Raw genomic sequence first — 14,105 nt, 5'->3', positions numbered from 1 at the left:
TGCTTCCTTTCGGTCTCAACAGTGCCCCTTGGGTGTTCACAAACGTGATGGCGGTGGTGGTAGCTCATTTGCGCAGGTCATGGATTTCAGTCTTCCCCTACCTGGACGATTGGCTGTTGAAGGCTCCTACGCCCCAGGCTCTCTCGTCACCCACCTCCAGACGACGGCAGACCTCATGCATTCGCTGGGGTTCACTATAAATGTGCCAAAGTCACACCTGACTCCCTCTCAGAGGCTCTTTTTCATCGGAGCTGTTCTGGACACAGTGCAGTATCGGGCTTATCCTCCCGATCAGCAGGTTCAGGATATTCAGGTTATGATTCCGATGTTTCAGCCTCTATCCTGGATCTCGGTGAGACAGACTTTGAGGCTGCTGGGACTCCTGGCTTCCTGCATCCTGTTGGTCAAGCATGCCAGATGGCGCATGAGGGCTCTGCAGTGGGACCTAAGTTCCAATGGGCACAGCATCAGGGAAATCTTACTGACGTGGTTCAGATCTCGGAGAGGACTGCGGAAGATCTGCAGTGGTGGTTAGTGAACTGCAAGTGGGTCAAGGGCAGACCCCTCTCTCTTCCCCAATCAGATCTAACGGTAGTGACAGATGCGTCACTTCTCGGATGGGGCGGCCATCTGGGGGAGGTGGAGATCAGAGGTCACTGGTCTCCGGCGGAATCTGGGCTCCACATCAACTTGTTGGAGCTTCGGGCGATCCGGCTAGCATTAAAAGCATTTCTTCCTGTTGTGAAAGGGAAGGTGGTGCAGGTGTTCACGGACAACAGTACTGCAATGTGGTACTGCAACAAGCAGGGCGGTGTGGGGTCGTGGACCCTTTGTCAAGAGGCTTTACGCCTCTGGACATGGCTGGAACAGCAGGGCATGACCCTGGTGGTTCAACACCTGGCAGGTTCTCTGAACACCAGAGCAGACGAACTCAGCCGAAAATGCTTAGAGGATCACGAATGGTGTCTCCATCCGGAGGTGGCGCAAGGACTCTTTCAGCAGTGGGGAGAGCCTTGGTTAGATCTGTTCGCCTCTGCAGAGAACGTGCAATGTCAGCAGTTTTGCGCGTTGGAGTTTCCAAGGGGGCTATCGCTAGGTGACACTTTTTGTCGCAAGTGGAGTACAGGCCTCCTGTACGCTTTTCCGCCTATACCACTTATGCCCAGAGTTCTCAAGAAAATCAAGAACGACCGGGCCCAAGTAATCCTTGTGGCTCCGGATTGGGCACGGAGAGTTTGGTATCCAGAGCTTCTCAAAATGAGCATCGGTCCTCCAATCAGGCTGCCTCTTTGGGAGGATCAGCAGCAGGGGAAGGTTCTCCACCCAAACCTGTCAACTCTGCGCCTTCATGAGTGGAGATTGAGCGGCGACAGTTGATGGTTTATGACCTCCCTCCCGAGGTCTGTGATGTCATTCTGGCAGCCAGGTGTCCCTCTACTAAGTCGATCTACGCCTGCTGTTGGAAACGTTTTGTTTCTTATTGTTCAGAGAGATCTATTGATCCTCTTTCTTCTTCTCTGTCTAACATCCTTTTGTTTATTTTGTCTCTCGCCCAGCAGGGTTCCTCCTTGGGGACTCTCAGGGGTTATCTTGCATCCTTATCGGCTTTTCTTCAGTTGCCTGATCAACCATCTCTGTTTAAATCACCTATAGTACAGAGGTTTTTGAAAGGGCTTGTACATCTGTTCCCGCCTGTGCCTTTCGTTATGCCCCAGTGGGATCTTAATTTGGTTCTTACCTTCCTTATGTGTGCTCCTTTCGAGCCCTTGCATAACTGTCCTCACCGGCTGCTCACTATTAAGACAGCCTTTTTGGTGGCAATTACATCTGCCAGGAGAGTGAGTGAGCTGCAGGCTTTATCTTCTAAACCTCCTTATCTCATGATATATCCTGACAAGGTGGTGTTAAGAACTCGTGCCTCTTTCCTCCACAAGGTGGTGATCCCTTTCCATCTGGGTCAAAATATCACCCTGCCCACCTTCTTTGCACCACCGCATCCCTCTAAGGAAGAGGAGCATCTCCATCGACTGGACCCAAAAAGAGCATTATCGTTCTACCTTGACAGCACTAAAGAGTTCCGGGTGGATGACCAACTCTTTGTGGGGTACGTTGGTGCAAAGAAGGGTCGGGCAGTACAGAAACGATCCATTTCGCGCTGGGTCGTTCTCTTTATAAAAATATGCTACGCTTTGGCGAAGAAGCAGCCTCCTGAGGGCTTGAGACCTCATTCCACTGGGGGGAAAGCTGCTACCACTGCGTTAGCACGTGGCGTATCAGTGGTGGACATCTGTCAGGCCGCAACGTGGGCTTCTTTACACACATTTGCGAAACACTACTGCCTGGATAGCCAGGTGAGAAAAGAGGGGCATTTTGCCCGTTCTGTCTTGCAGGACTTCCTAATATTAAAAAAAAAAAAAAAAAAATCTCCTTCAGACCCACCACCATGGGTTATAGCTTGGGTATCTATTCTAAGGTAAGGAAGCTGCAGCTAGAAGTCTCTATCAGATGAACAAGTTACTTTCCTTTGGTAACGAGGTATCTGGTAGAGACTCTATCTAGCTGCAGATTCCTTACACCTGCCCAAGCCTCCCCGCTGTGGGGAAATTTTTTCTCATGTGGATATGTGTGTATATATATATGTTTCTATGTGTACATGTGTATATTTTTGATTTTGGCAACTTTTGCCTTTCTTATAGGCATGAACGTGTTTTTACTCCAAACAGTCAAAGAGGTTAAAAGTGTATTGGTTGGTTCTTCCATGACTCTGCGCTTCTGGCGCGGGAAGTTGTGGAAAAGAACTGACGTACGCGCGCCGTGACGGCGTCTATATAGACAACCGTGACTTCATAGCCGGCTCTAACGACGCTGACGACGCACGCGGAGCTGGTCGACGCACGCGGATCTGAACGGCGCGCGCGCAGGGTACTGCTCAGAAAAAACTCCGGATTCGAAGCTGACGCCAGGGAATTCTAAGGTAAGGAATCTGCAGCTAGATAGTCTCTACCAGATACCTCGTTACCGGAAGTGAGTAACTTGTTCTTTTAGAACCACAAGATTCAAATTGCATGTTAAGTGCATTAATTGTAAGGTACTTTGCATAGGTATAGATAGAAGTTTGAATCAAAACAGTAATGTACACAGTTTGGTATAAAATGGCAATAAGCTATTTTAAAAGTGGACACTGCAAAATTCAACAGTTCCTGGGGGAGGTAAGTACAGTTTAGTTTTTGAGGTAAGTAAAGCACTTACAAGTTCAGTCTCTGGGGCATAGGCAGCCCACCGTTGTAGGTTCAAGTCAACCCCAAACTCCCAGCAACACGGGCCGGTTAGGTGCAGAGGTCAAAGAAGAACCCAAATAACATAGGCGCCTATGGAGACTAGGAGTGCTCCGGTTCCAGTCTGCTAGCAGGTAAGTACGTGTGTCCTCGGGGAGCAGACCAGTGGGGTTTTGTAGAATACTGGGGGGGTAGTCCCAAGCAGACACACAAAATACACCCTCAGTGGCACAGGAGCGGCGGGTGCAGTGTGCAAACAAGGCGTCGGGTTTTGTATAGAAATGAATAGAGGGACCTGGGGGTCACTCAGATGATCAAGGCAGGGCACAGGGGGGCTTCTCGGGCCAGCCACCAACTGGGCAAGGGTGAGGGCCGCCTGCTGGTCACTACTGCACCGGTGGTTGGTTCTTCACGAGCCTGTGGGCTGTGGGTGCAGTGCTTCTTCCAGGCGTCGGGTTTCTTTGTTACTGTGCAGTCGCAGTCAGGGGGGTCCTCTGGATTCCCTCTGCAGGCGTCGTTGTGGGGGTGCAGAAAGGTCAGCTCAGGGTGGACACGTCATTGGAGTTGCTTGGGGTCCTCTCTGCAGCGTTGGTTTCTCTGGACACGGGCCAGGGGCGTCTGGTGCAGAGTGGTGGGGACTCACGCTTCTGGAGTGGGGTTATAGTCCCTTTAAAGATGGTGTCTTCTTGTTGCTTTGGACAGGGCCACTGTCCACGAGAGTTTCTTGGTCCTTTGGAGTTGCAGGGCAGTCCTCTGAGTTGGCACAGGTTGCTGGGCCCGTAGGATGCGTCGCTGTTGCAGGTTCTTTGAATCAGGAGACAGTCCGGTAAGGCTTGTGCCAAAGCAGTTGTCGTCCCCTTCTTCTCTGCGGGGTTTTCAGGTTAGCAGTCCTTCTTCTTTGTAGGTAGTCAGGAATCTGATTTCCTGGGTTCAGGGTCGCCCCTAAATATTACATTTTGGGGTGTGTTCAGGGCTGGCGGGCAGTAGCCAATTGCTACTGTCTCTGAGGGTCACTAGACCCTCCTTGTGCCTCCTCCCTTTGGGGAGGGGGCACATACCTAATGCTAACGGGCTAAATCCTCCAAAGCAAGATGGAGGATTTTCTAAGGAGGGGGGTCACATCAGCTCTGGTCACCTTAGGGGTAGACCTGGCTGAGGGGGTGACTCCTTCTTGTTTTTTTCATTATCTCCCCAGACTTGCCGCCAAAAGTGGGGGCTGTGTCCAGGGGGCGGGCATCTCCACTTGCTGGAGTGCCCTGGGGCATTGTAACACAGGGCTTGAGCCTTTGAGGCTCACCACCAGGTGTTACAGTTCCTGCAGGGGGGCAGGGAGGGGTGTGAAGCACCTCCACCCAGGACAGGCTTTGTCCCTGGTCACAGAGTGCACAAAGGCACTCACCCCATGTGGCAAGAAACTAGTTTGGAAGTGGCAGGCTGTCAGAGACCAGTCAGTCTAGCACTAGCAGTTGGGCTGGCATGCAGGGGGCATCTCTAAGATGTCCTCAGTGTGGATTTATTGTGCTGAGAAGTTTGATACCAAACTTCCCAGTATTCAGTGTAGCCATTATGGAACTGTGGAGTTCGTGTTTGGCAAACTCCCAGACCTTACACTATGATTACCCTGCACTTACAATGTCTAAGAATTGGCTTAGACACTGTAGGTGCATAGTGCTCATGCAGCTATGCCCTCACCTGTGGTATAGTGCACCCTGCCTGTAAGACCTGCTAGAGGGGTGACTTACCTATGCCACAGGCAGTAGGTTGTTAGCTTGGCACTCTGAGGGGAGTGCCATGTTGACGTAGTCTTTTTCTCCCTACCAGCACACTCAAGCTGTGAGGCAGTGTGCATGTGCTGAGTGAGGGGGCCCCGGGGTGGCATAATACATGCTGCAGATTTTAGAGACCTTCCCTGGTCACAGGGCCCTTGGTACCAGGGGTACCTTTTACAAGGGAGTTTATCTGTTTATCAGAGCTGTGCCAATTGTGGAGACAAAGGTACAGTTTTAGGGAAAGAACAGTGGGGCTGGGGCCTGGTTAGCAGGGTCCCAGCACACTAAAATCAAAGCTGGCTTCAACAAAAGGCAAAAGGTTAGGGGGTAACCAAGCCAACAATGGCATTTTCCTACAACGATCCTTCACCTACATCACAGCAAAGAGCTGAAACAACTTGCCTGTATACTTCAGACAAAGCCTATCGCTCACCATCTTATAAAAGAACCTTGAGACGTGGCTCTTCCGATGAGGCTACACCCTTTTTGCCCCCATTTGCCCTCGCTCCTTGAGAACCTCATGGGTGAGTAGCTGTGCTTTACAAAAACTGATTGATTGATTAATTGGAGCCTTATGACACTCTGAACTAGCTTGAAGATCTGGCTGAGGCAATGGACTGGACACTTCTCCAGATACTGGCATGCTTTCTCCCCCTACTGTGGCTACAGAGAGAGCGTCCTTTGCAATGGTGGCAAGGAGGACAGCCAAGGTCCTGGACCTCAATCTACCCTTAGTTGCAGTCAAGATGTATTTCATGACAGAAATGCTTCAGCCGGGAGTTGTCTTATCAGAACTGCTTCTCCCTTTTAATGAGGCACCTAGACATCCAGCTTGAGACTTGGTCCAAGCCCAGCACAGGGTCTCCTGTGAACAGGGCTAGTGATCGATGCCACTACTCCTGGGGACCCAAACTTCCACTCACAACATCCCACCCAGAGAGCTTGGTGGTCCAAGCCTCCACTTCAGATGTAAATCCTGGCACATTCCTCTCCGCACCACCGGATCAAGAATCCAAGAGGCTGGACACCTTAGGGGAGATGAAGTTCTCTTCCTCCAGCCTGGTACTGTGGTCTGTGAACACCATGTGCCTTTCAGGCCACTATTCCCATGCTCTGTGGATTATGGTTGAGCAGGTGCTGCCAAACGTCACAGTAGGCTTGTGCCGTTCTCTCTCTCGGGCTGTTGCTGCTGGGAGGGATGCAGCTTTTTTAGGGATATCCAGGTGTCTCTTATATACATGTCCTTTGATGGCTCCCATCTCTTTAAAGACAAGGCGGATTCTGTGCTGGAGCACTTTAAGGACAGCAAGGCTACAGCCAGGTTATTGGGCCTTTCTGTGGCCCCTCGCCATCCACAATCCGCCTTTTTCATGCTCATGGATGGGTCTTAAAGCTGTGTCTATACCCCCCACCACCATCACTGTTCTATGCACGCTTCCAGGCCTCTGTATGGTCGAAGATGCTGTACCTATAGAGTCAGTGGGTCAGGCAGTCAGCAGTCAGGTCAGCCTACCAAAACCGCTCCCCTCCCAGCAGCAGCCACAGCCTCCAGACCCTCCTAATTTGCCCTTTTACCATCATCGGCACTCAGTGGGTGGCAGTATTTGTTATCACCTGCCCTCTGGCTGTCCATAACATCAGGCGTGGGTTTTGCAGAACACCTGAAGGGGATATTTACTACCTTCCCTTTGTGACTACCCCTCCTCCATGCCACCAACTTGCGGCAGGCTGACGTAGGAACACCTATTGCTTCTCTGCAAAGAGGTGACTGCTCTTAGCCAAGGGCATCATAGCGAGGATGCCGATGTCAGAAGTAGGTCATGGTTTATACTCTTGCTACTTTCTGGTGCCCCAGAAAGATGGATGCCTTTGTTCTATCAAAGACCTGCGCCTTCTCAATTTCTCCCTCGAGAAGGAGACGTTCAGGATGCTCACCCTACCTAAGGTCCTGTTTGACCTCAATCTGGAAGATTGGATGGTAGCACTGGAATTGCAGGACACATACTTTAATATTCCTGTCCTGCTGCCCACAGACGTAACCTGCGGTTCCCAGTGGGCCACGAGCACTTTCATTTTGCCATGGCCACTTAGGTCTTACCAGCACCCCTTGGGTGTTCACCAAAGTGATGGTGGTATTGCAGCTCACATGCAGATCAGGAGTGCCAGTTTTCTCCTCTCTCTACGACAGGCTTCTGAAGACTGGCTCGCCCCAGGCTGTTGTTTTCCACCTTCTCACTAAGGTGGACCTCCTGCATTCGCTACGGTTCCCTATCAGCGTGCCAAGGTCACACCTTACTCCACCTCAGACATTCCCTTTCGTCGGAGGTGTTGTGGACACGGTGCAGTTTCAGGCTTGTCCTCCAGAATGGTGAGTCCAGGATATTCAGGCTATGATATTGATGTTTCAACCTCAATTCAGGATTTCGAGGAGACTGACTCTTCGGCTGCTGAAACTCATGGCCTCCTGCATCCTGCTTGTGACTCACGCGGGCTGACTAACGAGGGCTCTTCAGTGGGATCTGAAGTTCAAATGGGCACACCATCGGGGTAATCTCTCTGACATGGTTCAGATCTTGGAATGAACTGAAAAGATCTGCAGTGGTGGTGAACGAACCGCGATTCTGTCAGCGGCAGACTCCTCTCCCTTCCCCAACCAAGTCTGACAGTAGTGACAGTTGTCAGTCCTGGGACAGGGCGTCTGTTTAGGAGGGGTGGGGATCAGAGGCATCTGATTGGCAGAATCCGAACTACACATCAGCCTGTTGGAGCTCTGAGCAATCCGGTTGGCACTGAAAGCCTTTTGGCCCTTCATCAAGTAATGGCTAGTGCAGGTGTTCATAGACAATACCACCGCCATGTGATAGTGAAACGAACAAAGCAGGGTGTGGTCATGTACCCTTTGTCAAAAGGCCCTGCATCTCTGGACATGACTGGACATCAAGGCAAATGCCTGGTGAGTCAACATTGGCAGGTTCTCTGAAGGCCAGAGCAGACAAGCTCAGCCAGCTATGCCTCGCGGATCATGAATGGCATCTCCATCCGGAGGTGGGGCAAGGACTTTTTCAGTAGTGGGGAGAGCTTGGTTAGATCTGTTCACTCCCACCAAGAATGTGCAATGTGAGCCCCTCTGCAGGCCGGAGTTTCCAAGGCAGCTCTCACTTGGAGATGCTTTTCATCTTGAGTGGAGCCCAGGCCTCCTGTGCACCTTTCCACTCATACAACTTCTGCCTAGAACAGGCTCAAGTCATTCTTGGCTGCTGACTGGGCACGGAGATTGGAGTTTGGTATTCCCAGCTTCTGAGTATGGCCATCAATCCTCCAATCAGGCTGCCTCTTCAGGAGGATCTTCTGTTGCAACAGCAGGGGATGGTCCTCCACCCGAACCTGTTAACTCTTCGCCTTCTTGTGTGGAGATTGAGCAGTGGCAGTTGACAGTTTTTGATCTTCCTCCCGAAGACCGTAACCTTATCTTGGCAGCCAGACATCAGTCCACCAAGACGATATACACCTGCTGTTGGCTAAAATTTGTGACAAGGTTCCTCAGAAAGATCATTGGATCTCTTTTCTGCCGACTTGCTGGAGTCCTCCTTTTAATCCTTTCAGCTCAGCCAGGCTCTGCTCTGGGCACTCCCACAGGCTAACTCACTGCTGTTTCTGCTTTTTTGCTGGAGTCTGACCTGCCACCTGTCTTCAAACTCCCTATTCTGGTAGGCTCCCCAAGTTCATTTGTGATTAGCAAGATGCCATATTGTAAATAGGCTCTTCAGAGGTTTGCAACATTTCTAGCCACCTTCCCCTTTCATTGTGCCCCACTGAGAACAAAATTTTGTCCTTACCTTCCGTGTGTGCTCCCTTTGAGCTATTGCACAATTGTCCACTCAGGCTCCTCACAATCAAGATGGCCTTTCTGGTGGCTATGGCATCTGCCCAAAGGGTTAGTTAGCTTCAAGCTTTGTCATCCAAGTCTCCCCACCTGAACATTTACCCAGCCAAACTTGTGCTTTGCACAAGAGCTTCCTTTTTACCATAAGTAGTCACTCCCTTTTATGTTGGCCAATCCATCACTTTCCCTACTTTTTATGCCACGCCACATCCTTCTAAAGAAGAGGAGTGACTTCACCTTCAGTATCCAAAAAGAGCATTGTCATTCTACATTGACCACATACAGGTGTTCTGGGTGGATGGTCATCTTTTCGTGGGGTATATTGGAGCGAAGATAGGATGGCCGTGCAGAAATGGACCATCTCCAGATGGATCATGCTCTGTATAAAAATCTGCTATGCATTGGCTAAGAAGTAACACCCTGAGGGTTTGCATCCTTACTCCACCAAAGTTAAAGGTGGGGCCACTGCTTCAGCATGCGAAGTTCCGGTCTTGGACATATACCACGGCGCAATAAGACTTCTTGCACATGTTTACAAAGCAGTACTGCCTTGGACAGTCAGGTCTGTCTGGATGAGCTCTTCAGCCATTCAGTCCTTCAGGACCTTTTCATGTGAAATTGGTCCGCAGATCCATGTCCAGGGATGATACTGCCTGGGTATGTATTCTAAAGTAAAGAATCTGCAACTATAAATCTCTTTCAAATGAACAAGTTACTTCCCTTCGGTACCACCTTACCTAGTTAAAGACTCCATCTGGCCACAGATTCATAACCAATCCATCCATCCTCCCCGATAAACACACAGATTTCTAGGGACATGGCTGCTCCCTTTCAGGGCCCTAGTTTTTCACACCAGTGGTCAGTGGTGTTTGTGTCTCCGCACTCTTGGCGTGGAAAGTTGTAAAAACAAACTGGTGTCAGCGCACTGGGGTGGTGCCTATATAGGGAGCTGGCATGTAGACAAAGGCTGGATTCACAACCAGTGATGAGCAGACCACCCACTTATTTCGGGGCTCGGAGCCTCCTCCTGTATAATACCAGCCAACTCGCCCTGCAGGAGGCAGGATCTGATATTTTCTCCCAGGTTTATGATCCATCATAGCCGACAGAGGTGCCTTGCAGAATATTCAAAGCAGCTATGCCTTACCCTTTCTCCCCTGCTCCCACTGTGCATTTCCCTTCTGGCGTGGACCACACTCCAAACGTCCCTTCCAGCGCAGCTGACTACACCACACGGAGCTGAGTGGCACCAGCATTCCGGGGTACTGCTCACGAAAAAAAAATCCAGATCCACTCTCATGCCTGGGGATAATTCTAAGGTAAAGAATCTGTGGCTACAAAGTTTCTCAGCCAGATAAGGCGTTACCTAAGGTAAGTAACTTGTTCTTCAGGTTTACAGGTTATAATTATTTGGCTGAATTAAACTAGTTTTATTGATATGGTATTTCTGTAGCGCGTTCATAGTCTTGATATGCGCCCCAAACTGTAATGTTTTAATACCTTCAAATAATTTCGAACCTATTTTGTATGATAATTTTTCTCTGTTTACCCACAGGAGACGCTGATAAAATAGCAAATGCCATTTCATCGGCCCTGTATCTCTGACAATGGTGGGTAGTGGAATCCTTCAGGAGTTCAATGAGAGCAGTGGACACATCAGCATGTCAGCCAGCCAAGAGAGTTCAAAGCAGAGACATGGGATGGGCAGCTGGGGCCTGGTGGTACGAAATATCCGCCTCAGCCCAAAACGAAAAAGAAGACGCTTCCAGCTTGACAGAAAACGCAAAGGAGCACGCATTTTGAGTAAAAGTTTGAGGGTTAATTGTTTCTCGAGAATGGAAGTAAAGCAGTGAGATGGTGAACTTAAATAGAAAGCAGGTCAGTTCAGCAAAGAAAGCAAACGTGTTTCTATGGAATTAATTGCTTTTATACTGAAAATGCTTTGATGACTTGGGCCACCTAATTTACGTTTTCAAATGACAAACTTAAGTGAAAGGTGAGCAATGTTTGCGACAGAGAAAATGAATATTCCGGAGTACAGTGCTACAACAGAAATGCGCGTAAGTGCGCTAGAAACAGCAGGCAGCGGTACAGTAGCATCCTACAAAAACATCTGAACGTGCAGTGCAACCTGCATCGTTTCGGGAGAACACCGAAGGACGGACTCTTATTCACGGAGGATTCTCCTTACAACGTGTTTTTATTTACTATAAGACTAAAGGTTAAGTGAGGAGGAGCCGAGAAGATAGAAATACACATAAGAGTTGAAAACTACTGTGAACGCTTATTTATCTATAAACAATTGAGTGTTTATACAAGCCTGACACCAGCCTAAAAAAACAGGAGAAACTCGAGCGCTAGTTACATTGAAAACCAAAATGTGCCAGTCAGCTTGTCGTGGACTAATCCGTGAAAGGAGATCAGGAACCAGACAGAATGTTTTTTGAACTTCATAGGTTTACAGACTCGATATCAACATCTTAAGAAACGTTAGAGTATATATTTTTGTTTTCATTTTCTAAATAGAATTTAAGAAATCTGTTTTTGACAATCGGATATTTATTAGTATAGCTACAATTTTCTTTGCTTTCAAGTAAATGTCGACAATTTAGTTTAAAGAATGCTCCAACGGGATGTTTTCCCGGCAGTTTTTTTTTTTTTTTTTACTTTACATTGTCTTCAGTTTCTGCATGTTAAATAAAAACGATGTATGTAATGTAACATTTCTCAGAGAAATGCTGCACGATCTTCACCAGCTTCAAAAATCTGACCTTTGCCAATGCTGCAATAAAGTGTTGTAAATTTAGTTGTGGCAAGGTCTTACTTTTGAACTGATATCTGGGAAAAGCAGTGATGCATTAGCTACTGTGGAGCTCTCTAAGCTTGGCTAAAGACAGCTTTAATTTTTTTTATTTTTTTTACGTGACATCCGATTCAACACACACATAATAATGCACGCATGTATCACCACAGAAAGGGTCTTTCGGTCAGCCTCTTCAAGCACTAGCAGGAAGGACTGTCCATCACATTTTTGATCAGCGTATGTCGTTTCACAGGTAGCCACATTCCTGATTGAGTAGTTATGGATCCAAAAAGTAGCTATACAACGTGTCAGCTAGTTCTTAAGTTGCATAGAAACGCATACTAGTAATGGGTTGTTGTGCCACTTAAGTAGCAAAGCGCCACTGTAAAAATGCCTGGATGTTCATTTGTGATTAGCAAGATGCCATATTATACCAAAATGGCGCCTTGATAAATTCACTGGATAAAAACAAGTTTTTGCTCCAGAAATCAACACACTTGCAGTGCTCCATGCTGGAGCTGCTTCGGTGTGAGAGACGGCTCTAAACCTAACAAGTGTTTTACATTCTCTCTGCACCTTGAAGAATATTACTATTTGTTTTGTACTGTTGGGCGCTTCTGGTAGGCTCCCCAGATTCTGCACTTACCCTCACACCGAGGTACAAAGGAGCAACACTTGAGGCACTGTACACGACCCTGTGCCATTCAACCTTATTGTGCATCATCCACTGGCCTGGCACTAGTAACTGCCAACCCTCAAAGGTGTTCTGACAGGAGGTCCTTCATGTGGCATTCAAACAGTGTAAACATAGTTGGTGGACGGTGGCAGGGTACACTGAAGCAGCCCTTGTAGTGTTCAAATGGAGCATGAGAGGGCCAATAGTCAGCTAGCTACAGGCACTTCTGCTGCCACCTCCTCGCAGAGCATGCAGATTGAACAAGCAGGATGGACACACCAACCTCCGGGCACCAGTCGGCTAGTAGCATTGGAGGTAGAGCTCCTCCCCTCCTCTCTACTGCTAGTACTGCTGGGGCCTCCTGCAAGTCTCTACTGGCAGCACAACTCTGTCAAGAGCCTTGGGGTTGCTGAAGATCCATGTTACTGATATCAGGATAACAGTCAATGTTGGTGGCACCATGCTGTTACCTTTTCTAGTCTCTTTCCAATCCCCTACCACCCCCAAATCCTCTCACCATGCATCCTTCCTGCAGATACAAACTGTAAGGAAATGCCTCCTTGGCATGGTTACCCCCTGACTTTTTGCCTTTGCTGATGCTAAGTTATGATTTGAAAGTGTGCTGGGACCCTGCTAATCAGGCCCCAGCACCAGTGTTCTTTCCCTAAACTGTACCTTTAGTTCCACAATTGGCACAACCCTAGCACTCAGGTAAGTCCCTTGTAACTGGTACCCCTGGTACCAAGGGCCCTAATACCAGGGAAGGTCTCTAAGGGCTGCAGCATGTCTTATGCCACCCCAGGAACCCCTCACTTAGCACATGCACACTGCCTCACAGCTTGAGTGTGCTGGTAGGGAGAAAAAGACTAAGTCAACATGGCACTCCCCTCAGAGTGCCATGCCAACCTCACACTGCCTGTGGCATAGGTAAGTCACCCCTCTAGCAGGCCTTACAGCCCTAAGGCAGGGTGCACTATACCACAGGTGAGGGCATATGTGCATGAGCACTATGCCCCTACAGTGTCTAAGCAAAACCTTAGACATTGTAAGTGCAGGGTAGCCATAAGAGTATATGGTCTGGGAGTCTGTCAAACACGAACTCCACAGCACCATAATGGCTACACTGAAAACTGGGAAGTTTGGTATCAAACTTCTCAGCACAATAAATGCACACTGATGTGGGGAGAGTGCCTTAGTCACTCTGTGGCCAGGAACAAAGCCTGTACTGGGTAGAGGTGCTTCCCACCTCCCCCTACAGGAACTGTAACACCTGGCGTTGAGCCTCAAAGGCTCACCCCCTTTGTTACAGCACCACAGGGGATCCCAGCTAGTAGAGATGCCCGCCCCTCCGGCCACTGCCCCCACTTTTGGCGGCAAGGCTGGAGGAGATAATGAGGAAAACAAGGAGGAGTCACTCCCCAGTCAGGACAGCCCCTAAGGTGTCCTGTGCTGAGTGGACTCTTACTTTTAGAAATCCTCCATCTTGTAGGAGGAGGATTCCTCCAATAGGATTAGGGATGTGCCCCCCTCCCCACAGGGAGGAGGCACAAAGAGGGTGTAGCCACCCTCAAGGGCAGTAGCCATTGGCTACTGCCCTCCCAGACCTAACCCCCCCCCTTAAATTGAGTATTTAGGGGCTCCTAGAACCGAGGAATAGAGATTCCTGCAACCTAAAGAAGAAGAAGGACTGCTGACCTGA

The 14,105-nt window shown here is 49.1% G+C and overlaps 1 protein-coding gene across 10 annotated transcripts in view; it reads left to right on the top strand.

Annotated features, from left to right (window-relative positions):
- Positions 1-11,733, top strand: part of UPF2 (UPF2 regulator of nonsense mediated mRNA decay) — a 765,941-nt gene extending 754,208 nt beyond the window's left edge. For 8 of the 10 annotated variants that reach the window (XM_069228662.1, XM_069228663.1, XM_069228659.1 and 5 more), the window contains one exon: positions 10,483-11,733. In XM_069228662.1, the coding sequence (XP_069084763.1) occupies positions 10,483-10,492 (10 nt within the window). In that variant the 3' untranslated portion in view covers positions 10,493-11,733. The remainder of the gene's footprint in view (positions 1-10,482) is intronic. The other 2 variants (XM_069228655.1, XM_069228654.1) reach the window with 1 other exon arrangement.
- Positions 11,734-14,105: the final 2,372 nt, after the last annotated feature.

The sequence above is a fragment of the Pleurodeles waltl genome, chromosome 4_1, assembly GCF_031143425.1.
Source record: "Pleurodeles waltl isolate 20211129_DDA chromosome 4_1, aPleWal1.hap1.20221129, whole genome shotgun sequence".
Taxonomy (NCBI): domain Eukaryota; kingdom Metazoa; phylum Chordata; class Amphibia; order Caudata; family Salamandridae; genus Pleurodeles; species Pleurodeles waltl.
The sequence above is the reverse complement of the archived record's forward strand: the minus strand, read 5'-3'. Positions and strand labels throughout refer to the sequence as shown.